This window comes from Anoplopoma fimbria, chromosome 18, assembly GCF_027596085.1.
Source record: "Anoplopoma fimbria isolate UVic2021 breed Golden Eagle Sablefish chromosome 18, Afim_UVic_2022, whole genome shotgun sequence".
Taxonomy (NCBI): domain Eukaryota; kingdom Metazoa; phylum Chordata; class Actinopteri; order Perciformes; family Anoplopomatidae; genus Anoplopoma; species Anoplopoma fimbria.
This window is the reverse complement of record NC_072466.1, coordinates 1,558,381-1,581,608: the sequence shown is the minus strand read 5'-3', so window position 1 is coordinate 1,581,608 and position 23,228 is coordinate 1,558,381. Positions and strand designations below refer to the sequence as shown.

The 23,228-nt window shown below is 37.6% G+C and overlaps 1 protein-coding gene across 4 annotated transcripts in view; it reads left to right on the top strand.

Moving 5' to 3' along the window:
• Window positions 1–23,228, top strand: part of myo6a (myosin VIa) — a 109,747-nt gene that overhangs the window by 50,249 nt on the left and 36,270 nt on the right. For all 4 annotated transcript variants that reach the window (XM_054618058.1, XM_054618057.1, XM_054618062.1 and 1 more), the window contains exons 13-20: window positions 3,754–3,911; window positions 4,935–5,026; window positions 6,240–6,312; window positions 9,595–9,722; window positions 10,278–10,373; window positions 10,674–10,844; window positions 17,140–17,178; window positions 17,279–17,372. In XM_054618058.1, coding sequence (XP_054474033.1) covers window positions 3,754–3,911; window positions 4,935–5,026; window positions 6,240–6,312; window positions 9,595–9,722; window positions 10,278–10,373; window positions 10,674–10,844; window positions 17,140–17,178; window positions 17,279–17,372 — 851 coding nt within the window. The remainder of the gene's footprint in view (window positions 1–3,753; window positions 3,912–4,934; window positions 5,027–6,239; window positions 6,313–9,594; window positions 9,723–10,277; window positions 10,374–10,673; window positions 10,845–17,139; window positions 17,179–17,278; window positions 17,373–23,228) is intronic.

Here is a 23,228-nt window from a genome sequence, read left to right as displayed (position 1 = left end):
AAGCAAAGTGAAGCAGACATGAAGTGGATGAAAGCTTAAGGTGTTTTGTTTCCATGTAAACTGGTTTCTTCACTTGAATGTTAACAAGTTCGTTGATGGAGAAAAGGGATGAGTTGACTGAGAGAGAGAGCGTAACACTTAATCTTTATTTAACCAGGATTTGTTCTGCATGACAAATGCTCTTTTGCATGGGAGAGTTTTAACTCTACAATAATCACAAACGAATACCTGAGAGATCCTGCAATCATTTAAAGACCAGCTTTAGATCAAATTCATGCTCCAGGTCTGCTTTTAACTTGTGTTTTTATTGTGTATTTACTGTCCGTTGTACCTTTCTTACTACGCCTTCATGCTTTATGTTTTTATGTTTTAATTCTTTATTTTTATGTTTTTAATAATTTTCTTTAATTCATTTTTATATACTTTTTATTTAATTTAAAAAAATATTTAAATAATAAATGTTTTTTAATATATATATTTTTATATATATATATATTTTTATATATATATATATTTTCATATATATTTTTCTTTTTTTTATTATTATTTTTTTTTATTTAAGGTATATTTTGGTTATTTAAGGTATATTATTTTTTATATTTATGTATATTTAAGGTATATTTAGGTATTTTAGGTATATTTAAGGTATATTTAGGTATGTTTAGGTATATTTATGTATATTTAAGGTATATTTAGGTATTTTAAGGTATATTTCAGAGCATTCCTCTGGTGGCTGGAAAAGTCCATTTTAAAGTAGATTATCCCCCTCATAGTGGTGGGTTTGAGGACGTATTCGGAGAGCAGGAGTTCTACACAAGACGACATCAGTAATTACACAGAGAGGGTGAGGGAGAGAGAGAGAGGGAAACATTCACGCTGCAGAGGCTCATGGGAATTCATATTAGGCCACTTGTACCATTAGTGTTCTGACATTATGCTGCCGTGGCATTTAGACCTCTTGGTTTTTTAAATGAGCAGACTCACCGCGGTACTAAAACCTCTGGCAGCGGCGGCGGGGCATGAATTAAACATGGGGGGGGGGGAGGTAAAGGTGAGGTCTCTGACGAGCTGCTGAAACATTTATTTACTGTGTTGATGTTCGCAGAGCAACTGGATATTAACATTTAATCTTTGCTATCTGAGCGTCATGAATATAATTAGTTATAATGTCAAAATAATGTCTTGAAAACAAGTTTTGTTATTCAAAGAATGAACTGAAAACGAATTGTATGCAAATAACCACTGTAGATGACAGTGACAAAGTAAAATATATATATATATATTTATATAAAAAATATATATATATTTATATATATATATATAAAAAAAGTATATATATAATATAGTTTCATATAAAAAAAATATATATAAAATTATATATTTTTATATATTTATAAAAAGAAATATATATATAAAAAATATATTTATAAAAAATATATATTTATATATTTTTATATATTTATATATTATAAAATATATAATAAAAATATATAATAAAATATATAAAAAATAATATAAAAATTATATATAAAAATATATATATAAAAAATATAAAAATATATATATATATTTTTTTTTATATATATATATATAAATATATATATAAATATATATATATATATATAAATCTGATGGGAATAGTGTACAGGTGTAGAAGTGAGTTTCTGATTGGATCTTTAGGGAGTTCTCTCCGTCTCGCAGTCGGTCGTCCAGTCGTCCCTTCACACCACAAAGTGTTAAACCAACCTGCAGGGATCAGGCTCCAGTGTTCCCAGTGAGGATGCATGTGGCTTATAAAGGTGTGTGCAGAGCAGATCATTTGTGGTGGATGTTGGAAGTCGTTATCCTGAGCTCTGGGAGTTTCTTCCTGCTGTGTCTTTGAGTGCACTGCAGTCTGAAGTTAAAAAAAAACTTGAGCCTTTACTGCAGATTAATACGGTGACTTTTATCTGGGCCCTAAGATCAGTCACTCCTTTTAGTCTGCAGCTACTGAACCGTGCACTCACACACAGTCAGAAGCAATTACAATGAACAACATAAGTTAGCAATGTTAAGCTAAAGAACCAATAAGAGAGGTCAGAGGTCACTACCTTTACTTTGGTTTTAATGTCTTTTTTATGAGCGTGTGATTGATGATGTCATTCTTCGTTTTGTTTCCGTCTTTATCCAAAAAATCTTTTATTCAAATAACTTGTTTTGTCGAGATGTCCAAAACACAGGAATATAAAACCGTAAAGCAGCAAATCATCACATTTGAGACGCTGATGGATATTTTTGCTAATTAGATTTTGCAGCTTTCAGCATTTCAGATGTCACTTCAACTGCTTTCAGCGCTGACGCCTCACATTTAGTACAGACATTTCAAGTTTTGTGCATGAAAACAGATTCCTTCACCTTCTTGGGAACATTATGAATGAAAAGAATCTAAGATAAATGGTCCACTTACCAGCTTTACAACACTTTACAACGCTTTACAACAACTGCATCCTTAAAAGGATTGACTTTTAGATTCAGATCACTCTACAGACACATCTTCATTGCTTCCACTTCAACTGACACTTCACTTCAAACCTCACCTTTAAGTGTGACACTTCAGCTCCTAAAAGTGCTTTAACCTTAATCAGCACTTTAACTCCTCCTAGTGTCTTCACTTAAAGCAACACTTCACCTCCCTGAAGTGGTTCAACGTTTCACAGGCAAAGATTTGACATTTTTAGACACTTTAACCTGTTTACAAGATCAGTTTCCGAGTCAATGGACCCACTTACATTTAGTCTTTCGCAGTCACTTTCATTTCATAGAGAAACATTATATATCACCGATGAACTACTGGAAGTGCACTTATAGTTTAGTAAAGGAAAGACATTTAATGGATAACACATAGTTGACCTTGTTCTTTAAACCCTCAGTACTTAATCAGTTTCAGGGCGTTTTTCACTCCTGTTACATTTTACTCTCTGTGTTCTTGATTTTCACTCCAATAGAAAAGTCCTGCTCCTCAATGGAAACAGAACAATCATGACTAGAAGTAGAGAGAACTCAGAATAACACAGTTATAATGACATAAATCATAAAAAAGAGAAAAACGCAAGTTGAATTTCTTTGATAGTTTATTTTACAAAAGTTGGAAAACAATGGAATCTAAATATTCAACATATTTCCAAGTGTCTACAAGTGTTACCAATGTGGGGAAAAAATGTAGTCACTATGTGCTATAAATATTTAACTTTTCACATTTTACAACCTGTCCTCTCTGTGTTCAGCAGCCTTCAACAGAATTTTTGTCACATGACTGTTGGTCTCAGACGAATCAATCATGGCTTCATAGTTTCTCTGAGGAGCTCAGAATTTAATGTTTTTTACAGGATTTGGTTTCTTCAAACGGTTTATTTGGGGCAAGATTTTAAATGAGACATGTAGAATAAAATGTTTTTGATGAAATGTCACAATTTTAGACTTCGTTTTGGTTGCGTTTGCTGATGAAAGCGTTCATCACACATGATGTGTTCAAAGACCATCGGAAAGATCAAAATCTGATGATATTAACTTTTTTCAAAACTTCTGCTTGTGACAAACAGTGTAGTTTTGGTTAAAAGAAAACATCCTTTTTCAATCCTGCCGGCATGTTTTTTGGGGTTCAGAGGGTTAAAATGTTTACACTCACAACACGTTCTTCACACAGAAACACTTCTTATTTCTGTCTTCTGTAAAGCATCATGTGACCCTTCTCTCTTTATCCCCGTGTGTCTCCAGAGTGCCACTCAAAGTGGAGCAGGCCAACAACGCTCGGGACGCCCTGGCGAAGGCCGTGTACAGCCGGCTGTTCGACCACGTGGTGACCCGGGTCAACCAGTGCTTCCCCTTCGAATCCTCCGCCAACTTCATCGGCGTCCTGGACATCGCTGGCTTCGGTCGGTATCCATCCAAACCTCTTATCATTATTGCACTAATGTCTGAAAAGTAAAAGTTTGAGATATTACTGGATCAGCTTAAGGAAAAGCCTTCACATTCATTTCTGGAGTAATATACTTCAAGTTAAACATCCTTATATAAAAAATTAAACTTCACCAACCTCACTATTTGGATCAAGTTGCCTCGTGAATTATAAGGTTTTCAAGAATTAGAAGCTGCAGCTGTTTATTTATTGTTTCAGATATATATTTAATGAATATTTATGTTAAAGGAGTCTTTTTGGGATCTCTGATGGGTAGTACCTAGGTTTAAAAACCAAAATGCAAAACATCTTTATGACTTCACAAGGCCAGAAACACGTCATTAACAAACATATTAAATAATTAGTGTATCTGCTCCAAACCTTGATGGATTCTTCTGTGGCTCATTCTACATCTTTCCACCAAGTTTCATGAAATTGGGCCATTTTTTTTTTCCATAATCCTTCTGAGAAACAGATAAACAAAGCAAAGCAAAGCAAAAACAAAACCTCCTTGTCCGTGGTAATGACAAGAATTTTCAAAAAATTCAGAAAGTCTCACAGCTGTTCAGCTTAAATATGGTTATTGATAGTAAAAGAAAAAAGATATTCAAAAATAATCAGAGAAAATTTCTTGGTGATAAAAGTTCCCTGTTTACAGAAAAATACAGTTTTTGGTATCAAAATACTTTTTTGAATCAAGACTTCATGTTTTATTTGTGACAATATCTGTTGAGGTATTTTGTTGTTTTCTATAAAAAAGTTTTGCAAATAGAATCTGATTAATTAGTGTATATAATGTGTCTCGGAATAGAAATGATGGGAAATTCCAGTGTGATATCTCAGAGATCAGCATCGCAAGAGTTTGTCTCAGAAGCCATTATTGTTAAGACAAGTTTCATTGTCCGTTTTAGTCTTTACTGTGTAGGATTCCCTAAAATATTGTACTCGTAAGGTGTCAGACGTCCTTAGGCTGACTCCCTGCTGCTGCTTTGTTCCACAGAGTACTTTGAACACAACAGCTTCGAGCAGTTCTGCATCAACTACTGCAACGAGAAGCTGCAGCAGTTCTTCAACGAGCGCATCCTGAAAGAGGTGAGAGCCCACCTTCTCCTTGTTTCCATTTGGGGGGTAAATAAAAAAAAAATACAAAATCACCCCTCAGATCCATCAGGCAGCACTTACAAACAGCAGCAAATCAAAGCAAACATTTATATTTGAGTCATACGTTTGTTAAGTGCTTCTCTTATTGTGAGAGGTGTCATTTTTGAATAAAAGTATTGGTTTCCAAAAGCTCAGACATCTCAAAACATAAAATCTAAACTTCGATCACGTTTAAAGGAGAGTTTTATTCCAAAACAAGATTTAGTTTGCCCTTTCTGAAAGTATGTGTTGTGATGATTACCTTTTTAAAAAGAAACTGGATGATTACTTCCTGTATTTTCCTTAAAAAATACCTAATGTAGAAAGTTTTATGTTGCTTCCTGTAAACTTTGTGTCTCATATTCAAAGGAAAGTCTCCATTTACAGACTTCCTCAGTACCCAAACAACCATTAGTGACATGAGATCCGACGCTGTCCGAGTCCACAATGTTTCCATGTCTCTATTTTGGAAAATAATGATGCTATACGTATAATTATTTTTTTGGTAACTCAGGGTCTTCACATAACAAACTAGAAGGCACTCGAGTGCTAAAACCCTCGGCCAACGCTGAGCCGTGGTCGGCGGCGGCCTTGGAGAGCCGCAGCCTTTATAATGGTTTTATCGTTGTTTGGAGTGTTTGATAGAAAAAACAAATAGTGAAATAAAATGCTGCTCAGACGACGACCCTGATGTCTGATAGGTCACTGTTGTATATCAGGAGTTCAATCACAGAAAGCAACGTTTTAGATCATTAACAGACGTTTGAACCTTGTTTGAACTCTTTAAAAATCAGGCATCATTAAAAAACATCCTTTAGATTGTGTTTGATTTTCATTTTTGATCATCTTGTTATGAAGACAACAGTCCACAAACGTCTCATTTGACCCTTAAACTCCTTGTTTACATGCATGGAGTTGTTGGCGTCCAAAATCCATCAGTTAGCAACATCCAGCATGAGAGCCGCGACCTTAAGATGCTCATTTTTGCATTAAAAGTGAACCAGCAGAAGTCTTAAGTGCCATTTTGTTAGAGAGCCGGAATGCCCTCCAGGCGAGAGAAAACCCACAGAGTCATGGTCCTCCTCCTCATTAGACGAACGCCGAACACGCCGCGAATATATATCGTTATGGATTCTCATTAGAAATATCTCGTTTTGCATTCCAGGAGCAGGAGCTGTACCAGCGGGAGGGGCTGGGAGTCAACGAGGTTCACTATGTCGACAATCAGGACTGCATAGGTATGAAGACGCCACTCAGCGTTCTGCACTCATGATTGTGTTTGTGCATTCAGAGCAGCTCCGGTGGCTCGACCTCCATATTGGTGCTGAGTGTTTTTCTGCAGAGGTGTTATTAAATTATTTGTATAACTGACATTTTTCCCCGTATGGAACACAAGGTACACACAGGAGACAAAGAACACACAAAGCTGGCTCTACTCATCACTAACTAGACATTCAAACTATTTATTTTAGATATTTTATGTAACACTGAATCCAGATGGTGCTTTAATGTCTGGAAGCATTCAAAAATATATGAGAGCAATGAATTAATCGGCTTTCTGCAGGCAATGAAAATGCATCTAATCTAAAGTAACAGTTAAAACTTTCTTACCGGGAGGCCCCCTGCAGTGGATCATGCATTATGAAACCGTTCTATCTGTAGATTTCACACTCTGTGCTGACTTGTGCAGGAAAAGGAGGGACTTGTAGTTCTTAACTTGGCATCCTTTGCAACTTTTCTCTCTTTGATGTAAGACTTGAAGGTCTTTGCTTGAAACTTGACTTGCAGCTGTCCTGTCTTGACGTGGAACTTTTAGATCTTAACTTGGGACTTGACTTAAAGCTCCCCAGTCTGTTTGTGGCCTTGTAGTTCTTAAATTGACATTTCGTGTAAGCCGTGCGTGAATTGGGACATGATTTGCAACTTTTCTCTCTTTGATGTAAGACTTGAAGGTCTTAACTTGAAACTTGACTTGCAGCTGTCCTATCTTGACGTGGGTCTTAAGTATTTAACTTGGGTCTTGAATTGGGACTTTTAAGTCTGATTATGTAGGACTTTCCTTTCTCGACCTGGGACTTGCCATCAGACTTTTTGGTCTTAACTTGGCCGATGATGTAGGACTCTCCTGTCTTGAGCTAGGACTTGTTAGTATTAACTTGGGACTTGACGTGGGTCTCGTAGATTTTGACTTGGAGCTTGAATCTGGACTTCTCTGTCTTTTGATTGGGACTTGTTGGTCCTGACTTGAGATTGGACCTGAGACTTTCCCGTCGTGCTTTGGGACTTCAAGTTCTTAACTTGGAACTTAACTTGGAGCAGTCCTGTCTTAATTTAGAACTTGACATAGGACTCTCCTGTCTTGCTGTGGGACTTGTAGGTCTTAACTTGGGAAGTGAATTGTGACTTTCCTGTGCTGATTTGGGACTTTTAGGTCTCATGATGAAGGATTTTCCTGTCTTGATTTTTACTTTTCTGTGTTTACTTTGAACTTGACAAGGGGCTCGACTTAGAATCTGGACTTCATAGCCAAGACTTTAGATTCTGCGTTAACTCTCCTACAGCATTGCAAACATATCTGTATGTATCACTTAATCTCTAATTCTCTCTCGAATAAAACTTTATTGAGCCTGAGGTTCTGGAGGTTTTGCTGCTGCTGCTTGGTGCTTTGTAGTATTCATGCTTTTAATTTTCTCATTCTGCGGTTGTGCGCTTCCCAATCTTCTCGAGCTACGCAGCAGAAGAAGTGTGTTTGCCGGCCCAGGGCGGCAGAGCACTGCTCATTATCGGCCTTGATGTGCTGCTGGCTCCGAGCCCTCGTTTTTCTCTTTGCGAGAGCTGCCTCTCCACAGTTTGACCCCGGAGCCTCGGCGCCGTTTCATGGAACGACCAAATAGCGAGGCAGAGTGCTAGAAGCCCCAGAGCATGTGAACTCCTGTCCTGACTGAGAAACCTCTTCACGAACAGGGAGGCGGATGGATGTGAGGTGATTTAGAGGTGACGGAGGTTAATTATGCTTTTTGCTGATGTCCAGCTCCGTGACATAGCATCAATATTAGATGCTAAACTACAGCGGAGACAGCTGGGGCCGGGGCCAACGCAGACTGTTTACCATGAGCTCTGTGTGTTGGCTCGAACACTGTAGATTACTGAAATGTATTTGTTTGCTCGGGCTCCTGTTGTGTGTTCAGTTCACACAAAACACCACAGAGAACATAAAACCCACACTGGGTGTAGCAGAAAATTGAATTTGTACAGACAGGAGATACATGACTGCATGCGAGATAAAGTAGAAATTAAAACAAAGATTAAAAAACTAAAGGAAGTCCAAACAGACAGTTTAATTTGGCAGCGTATGTGTTGGTGATGTTTTTTCTTTCTTTACTGTGAGATCGGTAGATGGAGGGATGAAGGGATGGATGAAAGGCTGATGGGATGTCTCCGGGGGTTTGGAGCAGGAAGTCTGGCTGCTGGTCAGATGCTCCTGTGGCCTCGGTTAGTTGGATGGAGTGAGTTTGTAAGTAGGAGTCTGCATCCGCTTTGTGCATCCCCATTCATGTCAGGAAACATGAGTCAGAAAAGACTCGGTGACTCAGCTTCCATCATAACTTCCTCCTGCTGCAGTGGGCTTCTGTTTTACACCGACAGCTCTCCAGGCGTCTCGTCAGGTTCATGTGTCGCTGACCTCCTCACGTCTCACTCGTGGTGGTGATGCTGTCGGTGACGTATTCTGTATGAATTGAGCTTCTTCTTAGTCACACATTGTGAGCTGCCAGTCGCTGGATGGTAAAACATAACATGAGATTAGTGTGAAAAGAAATCCCATATAATACAGTGCATTGTGACCGGAATGAAATCAGAAAAAAAAATATAAAAGAGCTTTGCCAAGTCCAGCTCTTTTTAAAAAATGTATTTGAGAATATAGTAAGTTTTAATTGTTTCACAATTCATTTTTTTATTTACTCAACTTGGGACTTTCTTGTCTCGACTTCAGGCTTGTTGGTGTCAAATCTGAGGTCAAAGACACAACAACATTAATTCCTCATTTGCACCGGATGCTCATTATGTCCTTAAATTGAGCTGCACTTCAACTCAAGATCAACCATTGAACTGCAGAATAAACTGCGTGCAATTCATTTTTAACCTTATTTTGTAAAAGCTTGTATAACAGGGTGATGGAGTTTTTATACTAAAGATGATGGACTTTGAAATGACTTTTCCTGAAATCATAGTGATAAAATAAACCACTTCTGCACCCTCAAAGTGTTTCTATACTGAACGGATATTATAGCCATAATAACAATAATGGTTATGAAATTAAAATAATAACAGTTGGCTTCCCCATCACCTTCTGAGTCAGATCAGGTGAAGGGGAAACTGTAAAAGTCTCCACACCTCAAATTCCATTTAGCTTTAATTGGATTTTTTATCGTTAACATCCTCCTGGTCGTGTTGCCCGGTTGCCTCAGGTGATCTGAAGCAGCTTCCACTAACTACTATCCATCTTTTCTTTTTTTTTACAGACCTGGTGGAGGCGAAGTTTGTCGGGGTTCTGGACATCCTGGACGAAGAGAACAGACTACCTCAACCCAGCGACCAGCACTTTACCGACACCGTTCACAACAAACACAAGAACCACTTCCGCCTCACCGTGAGTTGGCTCTGAAACAGGAAGTGGTTTACTTTGGGACTTTGGAATGGCACAGTTGGATAACACCTAATCTTGGCGAAGAAAATATTTTAAACCTGTATTGTTTGTTTATTTATGATTTGTATGAGCTAAATCTTTAATTTTGTATCTATGAAAGAAGCTAAAATGGAATTGGAGAGACCATTTATCCATAAATTGTCACATTTTCTTGTAAATAACTCTTATATCCCTTTATGTTTTATATAACAAACATGTTGTCTTATTTTTTAATTCATGAACGAATGATCCAAAAGGTGGTTCAGGTCTTATAATCAGATCCGATTTGAGGTTTGAGTGAATAATGGTGTCATGTGGTGCAACTGACAGTCAAAATGACTGAACACTGACTTCGCAGTGATTGACAGGACCGGGAATTAGCACGTCATTGTGAATGGAAATTATGCAGGAAGTCTGTCTGCTGTGTGTGTGTGTGTGTGTTTTCTGTGTTTGTGTGTGTGTGTGTGTGTGTGTGTGTGTGTGCGTGTGTGTGTGTGTGTGTGTGTGTGTGTGTCTCAGGTGCCCAGGAAGTCTAAGCTGGCCGTCCACAGGAACGTGAGGGATGATGAAGGATTCATTATCAGACACTTTGCAGGAGCCGTGTGCTACGAGACGGTGCGTTCACAAAAAAAACAAAAACTCTCCGCTCTCACACAAAATTATTATTTTTTTTTTTTTCTTGATCACTGGATTTTTAGAAAAAACACTCCCGACCAAAGCAAGAGAGCGTTCAGATGAGACGTAGTTTAGATTTTGACATTTAATGAGATATATATATATATTCTGATATTTGTTTATTCACCTGTGTAGTGAGGAGAGGCAGCAGGATAAATCATAAATAATAAAAATAAGATTTTAATAAATAACATGATCCTAAGTCTGCTTTAAAAATGTCCCTTTTTCTTTTTTTTATAGACCAAGTTTGTGGAGAAGAACAACGACGCCCTCCACATGTCTCTGGAGTGTCTGGTCAGCGAGTCCAAGGACCGCTTCGTCCGCGAACTCTTCGAGAACTCCAACAACAGCAAAGACGTGAAGCAGAAGGCGGGAAAACTCAGCTTCATCAGCGTCGGCAACAAGTTTAGGGTGAGTTTTAGGGGAAATGAGGAGGATTCGTTGACCTGAAATGTTTATTTTATAGCAGAACAGTGTCTGAAACCTGATATGATGTCTGATATGAGTTTCATTTATTCGGCTGAACACCACAAATACCTTAAAGGAAGATTAAAAAAAATACACTAGTCGTCCCTTCTATTTTTAACTCTGCAAACATGCAAGAAAAACAAAACACAAGGGACCAAAAATAAACCACAGGGCATAAAATCTACATTCTGCAACAACAGATCTACTGTACCTACTGCTGCCAAAGCGGTTCTGATGACACCAACTTATCAAGGATCAATGATTTATGGAGGCGTAGGAACGCTACACGCTGCAAATTTAACAATGAGGCCTTCGTACAGAATACAGATCTGACAGACTTTGGCTCTTATGGTCAGGATGAAGCTGTCAGTCCGAAGGTTCCCCTTATTAAAGATCCCATAAGTATATTAAAGGGTTAGTAGGGATGTTTAGAAGTGTGTTAGTATGAGGTTCCTCTCCACAGTCAGTGTTTTACTACAGCAGATGGAGTTTGGAGAACCAGCACGAGAAAATATGCTCTCTTCAAATTCACCAGACTCCATTCACAAAAACAGTCATTTAACCTCTTAGAACACAGAAATTGCTGGTCTACTGCTGCCTCCATTGGTAAGTCTGTTGTGTCATTGTGCGACTTTGGTGAATCCACTCTAACCCTTTAAAACAACAAACTCACACAATGACAAAAACAAACTAACAAATGGAAGTGTGAATGAAGTCTGGTGGCTTTGTAGAGAGCAAAGATAACTGTTTCAGTTCCCTGTGATAAAGGTCTGTCTGACAGCAAGATAAAGAGATGAAAATATTATATGTAGCGTTCACTTAAACTGATATTGATTCTTTTAGGTTTCTAAAATACGTCCACAGCAGTATATTGATTTGCTCCTGTGTTTTGAGGCGTTAAATTACTGTTTTTGTGAAGTCTTATGTCTGGTGGCTTTGAAGAGAGCGTATTAAAACACTGACTATGTAAAAAATTCTCTCATACAAACACACTTCTAAACATCACTACTGTCTCTTTAAGGGTTTGGAGTCTTAAAATCTAACCAAATTTAAGAAATCCTTATCAAAAACAAATATTATGATTAATCTCTTAAATATTGATATCGGTATTAGCCTTGAGAATCCAGAAATCGTTTGGATAAAACTCAGTGAAACACGAGTCTCTCCGTCAGTACAGAAGGTTCCAGAGAACATTCAGAGAACAGAGAGCAGCTTCTTTGTTGTTATGGAAGGTTTTATTCTTTTTTTAAAACTCTCCTCAACTGTGACTCATCCAGCGCAGCGTCTCACCTTGATATTTGCTCGAGTGTGTCACCTAACCAAAGGCAGAAATAAAAACACTCCATCATGTGTCCTAAAAAAAAAAAAAAAAAAAAAAAAAGCCCCCAAAAAAAGCACAGCTCTGTTATCAGAGAGCAGCGTGGTGTTCAGTGCACCGGGGGAAATGCTTTATGGTTTTCACAGGAACACTGGTGTCTTTGATGCACACATATTTTATCCTTTCATGTGCGCTGAGACGTGATTTATATGTGTGATACGTCGCTGAGCCTCACTGAGACTGCAAGGATGCTGTCCATCACTGGGGTTATAGATGGTGAAGCCAGAGCTGCTCTTATATGCTGCATTATGTGTTTGTTTTATCCAGGCAGAACTCCACTAGACTATTTTTAAGGTCATTTTATGTTATGATATTTTGACTTGACAAATGAAAGATGCACAGTAAACATGCTGATGCTTCATAAATGTCTAATTTCTTAGATAAGCTAAATTGATTTTGTTTTAAAATGTCATGTAGTCACAATTTTTATGTTCATTTAGTAAATTATGACCCCATTTAGAGTTTTTTGTAACAATTTGGTCACCTAAAATTGTCTTATTCAACGGTTGGTTGTTCTTAGCTCCACCCTCTTGTGTCGCTTCTGGTTGCAAAAAAAGAAAAGATGGAGACGTCCAAAAACCATGATAGCCACATCCAAAAAACCAAGATGTTGATGGCCAAAAAAACCAATATAGCCAAAAAACAAGAGAGCCGCGTCCATAAACCAAGATGATAATGGCCAAAAACCAAACATAGCCAACAAGCAAGGTGGCGACATCCAATAAACCACCCAAAAAAACCAAGAACAAAATAGCAAAAAAACATTATGGCAACCGCCAAAAACCAAGGTGGCGACTGACAAAAACCACGATGGTAACAGCCAAAAAGCAAAAAACTCAGTGACAGAAACCAAGATAGTCACAGACAAAAAACACGATGACGACGGCCAGAAAACAAAGATGGTTATGGCCAAAAAAACAATATGGCCAAAAAACAAGATAGCCACATCCATAAACCAAGATGGTGATGGCCAAAAAACTAAATGGTGACTGCAAAAACACAGGACCAAAAACCGAGATGGTAATGACCAAAAACCAAACATAGCCAACAAGCAAGGTGGCGACATCCAATAAACCCCCAAAAAACAAAGAACAAGATAGCAAAAAAACGTCATGGCAACGGCCAAAAAGCAAAAAAGTGAGTGACAAAAAACAAAATGGTGACAAACAAAAACCAAGATGACGACTGACAAAATTCCAAACTGGATGTTTCAAAACCGTAGTCCACAAACCAATGGGTGACTTCACGAAGGCTACGAAGGCTACGTCCTCTACTTATAATATCATGTGTGTCTGTCTGACGTAACTTTTCATGATGGGAAATAAAACTCCTGAGAATTGCTGAGATTCTTCTGAAATATGCTCTCAGAATGAGCATTTAACCACAGATGTTACAGGATCAGGGTCATTTTTCAACCTTGTTTCTGAACCTGCCTCTTCAGTACTTCAGTACTCTTCAGTGAACTGTTTGCTTCGTCTCCTCATGTTGAGGTCAACCGTAACAACAAAAGACATCACATGAAGATGGATGACAGGAACAGGAAGAAGCATGAAGGGCAAAAATCTAAACATCGTAACTGCTGAACAGTTGTGCAAGAAGAAGTGTACAATTTTGTTTTGGACGGCTTTATGACTGCGACAGTATTTTCAAATAGTGGATATTTAGTGTTTTTTCTCCTGAAGATTTTAGCAAAGGCAATAAATGATGATAATAAAACACCAATAGTGCCAGTCAAAATGTTGCCTTCAATTGTTTGACAAAAGTATAAAAGTCGTTTCAGAAGACTGAATCACTGAATCACTGAATCACTGAACCACGTCTCAGGCTGGATTTGAACCGTGCACCCAGCAGATTGAGTTTTTATTACCTGTGAGCTCGGTTACCTGTAGTGTTTTTCCTAAAGCCTCCTCTTCCCTCGGCCCCCCGGTCCCCTCTCTCCATCCGAGCTGTGATTAAAGTTCAATAGGTGGAGAGGAGGATCCAAAAACAGGAGGAGGCTGGAAAAGAGCAGCGATAAGTCTGAGTCAGCCGAGGAGACGCTGCAGAGGAAGCGTGAGGAAGAGGAGGACGAGGAGGACGAGGAGGTTTTCATTAAAACCATCACGACCGTATTCAGTCCCAGCAGCAGAAAGCTTATGACATGTTTATCGTTAATCACCGGTCGATGCATCGCATGAAGAGCACTGATTAGAACGCCACTAGAGCATTTAAGTGATTAAATAGCAGAATTCATACGCAAGTCTGTTTCAGAGTGATTTACAGACATTTCAACTTTAAAAGAGATAAAGAACAGAGATGTAAACAATTGTTATTAACTCCACTTTTTGGAGTTTGGTCAAAGTGTAGGTTTCTATAGATAAAAATAGAGTTATCAGAATCATACAAGGAATTTGACTCCGGTTTCTTCTGCTCACTAAAACAAAGACACATACAAATAAACAAAAAACAACGGGATACAAAAGGAACAAAGGATACACATTTAACTATTATGTACAACATGAAATATAAAAATGCAAAAGTATATATATGAACAACAAAAACACAAAAAACAATGAAATGTAGATACAAGTGTGTGGGTGCAAGGCTACTAGAATAAATATGTGAAGGTTGTGACAGGATATTTTATGTCAGTGATAATAAAAAAGTATTTTACATTTTATATTTGGACATCTTTAAGTATATTAAAGCGCTTACAGCATGAAAGAAGAGATGGTATTATTGTCGTGGCTCTGTGGTTACCCTCATTAGTTTACATGTATTTACATTTACATGTATTTACATTTACATGTATTTACATTTACATTTACATGTATTTACATTTACATGTATTTACATTTACATGTATTTACATTCACATAAGACGGATGTTCTTCATGTCCACGGTCACTTGAAAAAAAGAAACGTGCTAGAAAACGCTTGAATAATGCATCACCATCACTAAACGTAATTAGAAGTTAAAGGGCCAGCCCACTATTGTTTGAATATTAATGATTCATCAATAATAAAACAGTTTGATGATTGAAGCATTTCTTTTGTAACAATCTTGGTTTATTTTTTAATTTATACATTAAAATAATTCACGATGTGAATACACTTATTGTAAGTCTCTTTGGATAAAAGCGTCTGCTAAATGACTGTAATGTAATGTAATGTCATTTATCAGAAGCTCCACCCGCCTGGGCCTCCCAGACGAGTAAAACTAACGTCTGCAGCTGTGACACCTCTCCGTTCAGCCGTTGACCAAAAGATGTTGATGATGCACATTTCTAAAAAAGTTTTGCTTATCACAAACTTCCTTCAAGTGAGTCCCATCAAATGTAAAGAGTTAATCCGTCCTGACCCTGGACGCTCTGCAGAGTAAGAGGATTCCTGCTCACGCATACGAACTGAGAGGCTTTATCAGGAGCAAATGTTTTCTCTCTCTCGTTCCTCTCTCGTCCACCTCAGCAGCATCTCCTCAGATTCATTCTTGCCTCTTCTTGTTCACGACAGAAGTACAACAACACAACAAAAGTCTGGGACCGTCAGTGAAAAGGAGGATTATATTTTTGGTCCAAAGTGTTTGACTGTGTTTGACTCTTCAATACAGTTCAATTTTATTTGTATAGCCCAAAATGTACAATCTGTACAGCAGACGACATCCTCTTTCTCTGGACCCTCACAAAAAAACCTCCCTAAAAAAAGCCCTTTTAACAGGAAACAAACTTCATATCTGATCATCTGAGAGGGAACAGTGAGATAAATCAGATTGTATCTAAAGAAGACTCTCTTTCTTGGCATAAATGCTAAAGTAACAGAGTTTGGTATTCATATGATATCATGATTTAACTGCTCAATATACTAAAGTAAGTACAGAAGCCCTTAGAGGCAGTGGTTAGAAGAAGAAATTAAAATATGTGTCACAGTAAACAAGCAAGAAATAATGATACACCTTAAAGTAAGGCTTATCTACGGCAATTTAAAAAAATAATCCGTCTGATCCGAACATGTTTATGACTTAAGACGTGAGAAAAAAGGTTTTGCCAGGATAACTTTTCTTATTTCCTTAATTAGATTTTTCATCTGTGAAACAGGTAAAAAAAAAACAAGTTCATTTCATTAATTTTTGGCCTCAAGAAGTTGAAGTGCACCACTTCTACATGTTCTAAATAGGACTAAAAACCTTCTTTGCATGCATTCTAGCCAAAAGAAAAACATGACAGTAATGCTACCTTCTAACAGACAATATTTGTACTTTGTGTTTTAGATGCATGGAGGAATTAAAACTCACCTGGAAGAAATCACGAATGCTAGTTTACTTACAAGCAGCCTTCTTCTCTCCTGTCGTTGTTGGTGCATTACTGCTGATTTGTAGGAATAATGTGACATTTTTCGCAGTAATGTCAATCATGTCACCTGTGAGAGCATGCAGGTGTGTCATATAAATGTAAATATGAACATAAACGCTCTATAGCTACTGGAGATCAAACTCCACACTTTAAAAAGCCTGGAAATGAGGAATAAAGATCTTCATCAGGATCAACTTCAGTGCTTTAGCATTTTCTTCTTCTTCAGTTTTTTGGTGAACATGTTATTCAAAATGTTAATCTTAAATTTATATTACTTAAAGGACTAAAAGCGTATATAATGTTATAACTAATGTTTATTTTGGTTTTGTACACTGTGTGTGTTACGAGAAAAATGCATGTTTTTTATGTTTGATACAAAGCTGTGTCTTGTTGGATATTTGACATGATGTGGAAATAAAACTAACATCTACATTAACCAGATTAGAACCTGTCCACCACAAAATGTGACCCTTTGTCTCTACATTTAATCACACAGAAACCAAAATGAATCTTCTTCTTCTCTTTTCTGCAGACCCAGCTGAATATCCTCCTGGAGAAGCTGCGCAGCACGGTCAGTGTTTCCTCCTGATGATCCGTCATGTCCTGAGTCAGAATGTGATGAATACCTGTAATGATTACTGTTTCCGTCTCGCCTCGTTCTCCTCCTGCAGGGCTCCAGTTTCATCCGCTGCATCAAACCAAACCTGAAGATGATCAGCCACCAGTTTGAAGGAGCTCAGATTCTCTCCCAGCTGCAGTGCTCCGGTCAGTGAGATCCCCACTTATATCTAGACGTCACTTAATATTTTATTAATATCAGGAATGTTTATTATTGAGAGAATGTTTGAAGGTTTTCCTGTGAATTATCTCCTCCCTCTGGAACACCTTTTCCCTGAGATGCACAGGATAATTGTCATCATAAAATGACCTATATTGTAGTTTTATAATGTTATTCTTGATATTTTTTGATAAATTAAGAGGTAAAACAACATATCCTCTCCCTTAGTTTTACATCCAAGGGAGAAAAGGGGACATCCATCTCCTTTTTACATGTTTATTTTAATGGTTTCAGTGGTTGTTTGTACATTTAAAGAAGGTACTTTTGATTCAGTACATGTTATATTCTTCAGTATGTGAGCACATATGATATAAATCCAGGGATGGCAGCTGGAAACAGAACCAGATTTTGGCAAGAATTTCTTGGGAAATACTTGAATCTCAATTCCCCAAAATTCATTTTAAATGACTGAGCATGTTCCTTTACTAGCTATATTCTATTCTATCATACGTGAGCAAAGTTAAAGTGGCTCTCCGCTGATTTTACAGGTGTTGTTCTACTGTAAACGTTTTAACAGTAGAATGAAGCCTTTAGTGTCTCCAGAGGGAGCTTTGTGATTAATATCTCTGCAATTCTAAATTTGGTACCAGGGTTATTATAGTAACTAAAGCGAAAACGAAAATAAGCACTGAGAAACTTTGTAAAGCAAAACTAAATAAAAACAATATCTCTCAAAACTAAACTGATGCTCTTACCTGGTTAAAAACTAAGAAAGATTTTTTCAAATGAATCATTTCAGTTTTAGTTTTATAGCAATAATGTTTTACTACCGAAATATTCTTATAACATTGAACCACATAAATGCGGAGCTATGCTTCACATCAAACACTGAAGTAGCTTAAAGATCCCTAAACATGTATTCTGTATGTATATAAAACTACATACTTCTGAGACATAATACCTGGCCCTAACTAAAGCACACTAACACTAAATGAATAAAAACTAAAACTTAACCTTTCTGAAAGACTGAAACTAAACTAAAACTATCAAACACACTCTGAAAACTTAGTAAAACCAAACTAACATTTAATTAAAAGTCACAAATAAAACAAAATGAAAACTAGGTACATTTTACACTATAAACTGTCTTAAACAGCAGTGAGTCATATAAAGGTTGTCTCACCACATTACTTTAGTACGTTTCTTTTTCTTTCTCCTTCATTGTCCGTCCCTTTGACTTCTCTCTTCTATATAATCTCAAGATGTTTCAACACATCCACCATCAGTACGTCCTGTTTTGTTATTCCTGCCCCTTCCACCCACACAAGCTGTTATTTGGTAAAACAAAAGTCCACAGAGCAGCGTCTTCACCGGTGAAAAATAAAAACCATGAATAAACACAGAAAGTCCACAAACCCCTGTAAACGGGGAGATAAAGACCCCAAGGACAAGCAGAAGACATCGGCCGTGAATCACCATCCAAAACATTTACAATCTCTTGTTTCTGAAACATACTTGTGACTAAAGTTCACCTCTTTGATTCTAAGAAAGTATTTTGAGAACTTTTGAAGAGGCAATAGACAAGTGTTTTTCTTCCACTTCATCTTTACGAAGTACATTTTATTGCAGAATTTAATGGTTATAGAATAAAGACGTTCTGATTGGTTCCCCAATAAGCCTCACTTTCACTCTGCAGACCAAATTAGGAAGAGGATAGCGCCAAAGAGCATCAATGGAAGTTCTTATGTTATTAAATCCAGTAGAGGAAACGTTGGACGGAGGAACAACAGAAGCAACTGTAGAAAACAAAATGCAGTGTTTCCTGTCTGTGTCGCCAGCTCTATTCCAATGAAATAAGCTAGCATTAGCTCCAAACGTTGCTAACATTTTCCATATGACATCATAGGCTACTTTGCATATTGGTGACATTATCATGCATTCATTTGCATAAAGCTAAGTGGTTGTGTTGTTGCAGTGAGGGAGAGACTGCCATGAAGAGCGAGACTGAGAAGCATTGAATGATATATATATATATATATATATATATATATATATATATATATATATATATATATATATGAATATGAATATATATATATATATGAATATATATATATATATATATATATATATGAATATGTCTTATTTTTTCCTGTCTGTCTGAATTATTTGCTAAATTTGACGCTTGTTGTTGGTTTTGAGGAAACAGAAAGCGATCCCGTTGCGGTTGCAAACTTAATAACAACTTGGAAACATTAAGGGGACAAAAATTGTCTGTTAACACTTAAACAGAAAAGTATCCAAAGTTCAAAATTAGTTAGAGAGCTGACAAAAATAACTACAATTGAAGAACCGTTCACATTTTACAAGCAAACACCAGATAAGCTGTTTGTCCTTGGCGGCTGTTATTTCCTGTCTCCTGTGTTTTAGATCCATAACCCTGTCTTGTCATGCTGCTTTGTGACTTTGAAACCATTTTCTTAAACTTATCCCCAAATCAGAAAAAGCCTGTCACTCCCATTATCCCCCCTCACCTCACTCCCCCCTCAGACTTGGACGAAAAGAAAATGATGAGCTCGGGTTTAATATCCTCAGAGAGTCCGGTTCTGCTTTCAAGCACACAAACTCAACGATGCCCTGCTCAGATACGGCACCCCCGCCAAGTTCTTTATCACTTTTATTGGACGGGGAATCGAAGCGTTGATGGTTTGGATGAGACGGGGGGGGCTCTGTGTGCCAACGCGACACCGCTGGGTTTGAAATGGGAACGTTCAGCGAATCAGAATCCCCAAAATAACACTGCTAAAGTCCTAACCCTACAACATCCATTAGAGCATGGCGGCTGTGGCTTGGGGGGGAAAGCGGGTTGTCATCGGTCAAGATACTGAATGTGCATTAGTTTAGATCCTGTTGAGCAGGTGGCACCTTTTACCGTCAGTGTTTGAATTGTTGGGTTATCATTGTTAATTTAAGACTTACATTTCATATTTGTTTTTTAAAAATGAGCTTAACTCATGTAAAACTCCTCCTTTGTTTATCCCTCTGTGTAAATGTCTGATTTTATTTGCCCATAATCAAATTTCCTTCGTGGATTAATAAAGTTATATTGAATTGAATATTATTTATTCTATAAATGCAAATGCATTCACTTTTTAAAGATGCAAAATAAAACATTCGTGCTGCTATCCTAAAGGGATATTTGTTTTATAATGAGCATCGCTGAATCAGAGTTGTTTCAATAAACAGATTACCTCAGAGCCTTCAGTGGAAATAAAAAGTTTAAACTGTGCACCTTCTGTCTCATTCTGCACCGTACTCTGGTGTTGCGTTTGTCGATTTATTCCAGATTAACGGATCCTGTGAGTATTACATTTTTAATCACTGAACAAGCAATAATAAGATCAGGGATTCTACAGTATGTTTTACGCTTATTCTGACAAATTCTGTCCTTAATCTGGAAAATTTAACAAACCAAATGCAAGAAAATAAACACAAAAAGCATTTTTCCACCCCTGAAAACAAGATTTAATTGCATCCTTAGACGGGCTGGATTCTCTGACCAGAGCAGCCTTGAGCTTGTTCTTTTGAGCAGAAAGCACAGATAGAGGGTTTAATTAAATTAGTGTCATATTGGACCATGTAAGTTAGAAGTAGGACTAAATATCAAGACCTGATAACGATCCACTCGCCAGGAAAAATGTTGGCGTTGTATGTTTTTGCAAACTTTGGATGCTGTGAATGTGTTTGTTTTTTTTGCAGCAAGTGACGTAGTATATTGACCGACAGTTATTAAAAGTTACACTGTATAAAAACGTCTCTAACAAGCGAGAATGTCCAAAAAAGGGCAGGTGGGTCAAACAAACACAGGACTTTCACCCAGGTTACTGCTGTTCGTGTCAGAAGTAAACCCTGACTTCGTGCTTGTTACAGAACGTCACGTAAGAAAGTCTTCTGAGGGCGCTTGTTGTTTACATATGGTAGAAACGTTGTTGCTTCTTGTTACGTTATTATTTGAACACAAACATGATCTTTTCTTTCTAACCATAACAAAGTAGTTTTGTTGCCAAAACCTTAATCTGACCGGTCAGATGGTTTGTTACACAGAACCATCTAACGGCTGTATTCAGAGTTGTTTTTTGCTCTTCTTTCAATTAAGAAATACTCTTCAGTTCTGATATAACCGATGCTGTTGCAGCATCTCCGCCGACCTCTTTAAGAGCCGTAAATATTGTTTTGGACAAACAGTTGCCTCTCAGTGTCGTCTCACACACACCTAAGCCCCGCCCCTAGCTTCCTGTAGATCCTCACAGGATGCTGATTGGTCTGTGCCCTGGTTTACCGGACACAAACACATTACTTGAAAGCCTGACAAGATGGATTTTTGTGTGATATGTGATCCCACACTTCACCCCGAGTATTCTGCCTTGAGGGTAATCTAAACCGAGCCATATTTTCACAACGTTAACCTCTTGTCATTGTGCCTTTCTGCTAGTGTCAAATAAGGCTAATATGAAACATATTTATAAAACCTTTGTGGGTCAGAAACCTTGACATTCAAGGTATCCAGCGGTTTGCAGAAACATACAATCTGGCGACTGGGTTGCTTACGCTTGGATAAAATGTTCAGGAACTCTGGTTCCTAGGACCACTGGACTGGAATAAGCATCAGGGTTTTTTTTTAAGCAAAATCATGTATCTAGGTAAAGTGTTTCCTCATTAAAAGGGCTCCAAGATGAACATTTTGGAATTGCCTTGATGTAATAGTTAGGTATGATGTCTTGAGTAAGGGCGACACAAAGATTAGCGTATCCTCTGGGAAACAATTGTAGAGCAATTATAACTGGAGGTCTCATACGAGAGATGTGCACCTCGGGGGCTGCAATTAGTGTTCAGCTTTATCTGAATACACAAGAGGAACGTTGTATTATCAGGTGTGAGACACTGAGGAAGTTGTAATGTGCTTTCCACTTTTCCTCTCCACAGAATTTGCATCAGAACTCATCAGCATTTACCATATAATTTAAGCGAACACAACATGACGTCTTCCACCAGATTAACGTGGAAATACTTCAATACGGAATATGGAATCCACCTAGGCTTAACGCCCAATTACTCGTTGTATCAAATTGTGTTTGTTCAGACAATTGCAAAATTGTCGAATATGACTTCCACCAGTCTGTTCTCTCCAATCAGATTACAAGAAATGAATTTGGCATTTCATAATCCTCACAGCTATAATGAAGTTCAAACTGCATACATTTACTTATGTTCATTTAAATACAAAAACTGGCGTTCCTTCATTAAAAACACTTACTAATACACTAAAGCAGGTTGGATCCCAACGCATATGGTTTTATGCATATTTTCCTCGTTGCATTTGGTGTTGAAATGTGTTTTTACCTTAGAAAAGTAAGTTTCCCAGGATAGTGTGCTTCTGTTCCTGGGACACAAATGGTCAAATCCTTGTAGAAATGAACAATCCTAATAGGCGCCAACATCAGCACATAAATGGAAAAAGCCACCATTTGAGTTGGGTGTTATTCTCTTGTGTTAATGCTAACAGTTACTTTCAGTATTCAGGCGCCGTGTTTAAGAACCAGGGATTGTCCTTTACACTACCTTTACCTCAACCTCCTTAACGGTTACGTAACACTGTGAAACTGAATGCACTTAATGTTGTTCAGGGGATTGACACAAAAAAACACTTAAAAGGAAATTGCTTCTGAGGTGACTCGATGGCATTTTCAAACTGCTGCATGTGTGTTTCATTTACACTGAATGCCAATTAGCAGCATCTGTCTGCTGTGAGCGCGGTCTGAAAATGAGCCCTTTGATATCAGCTT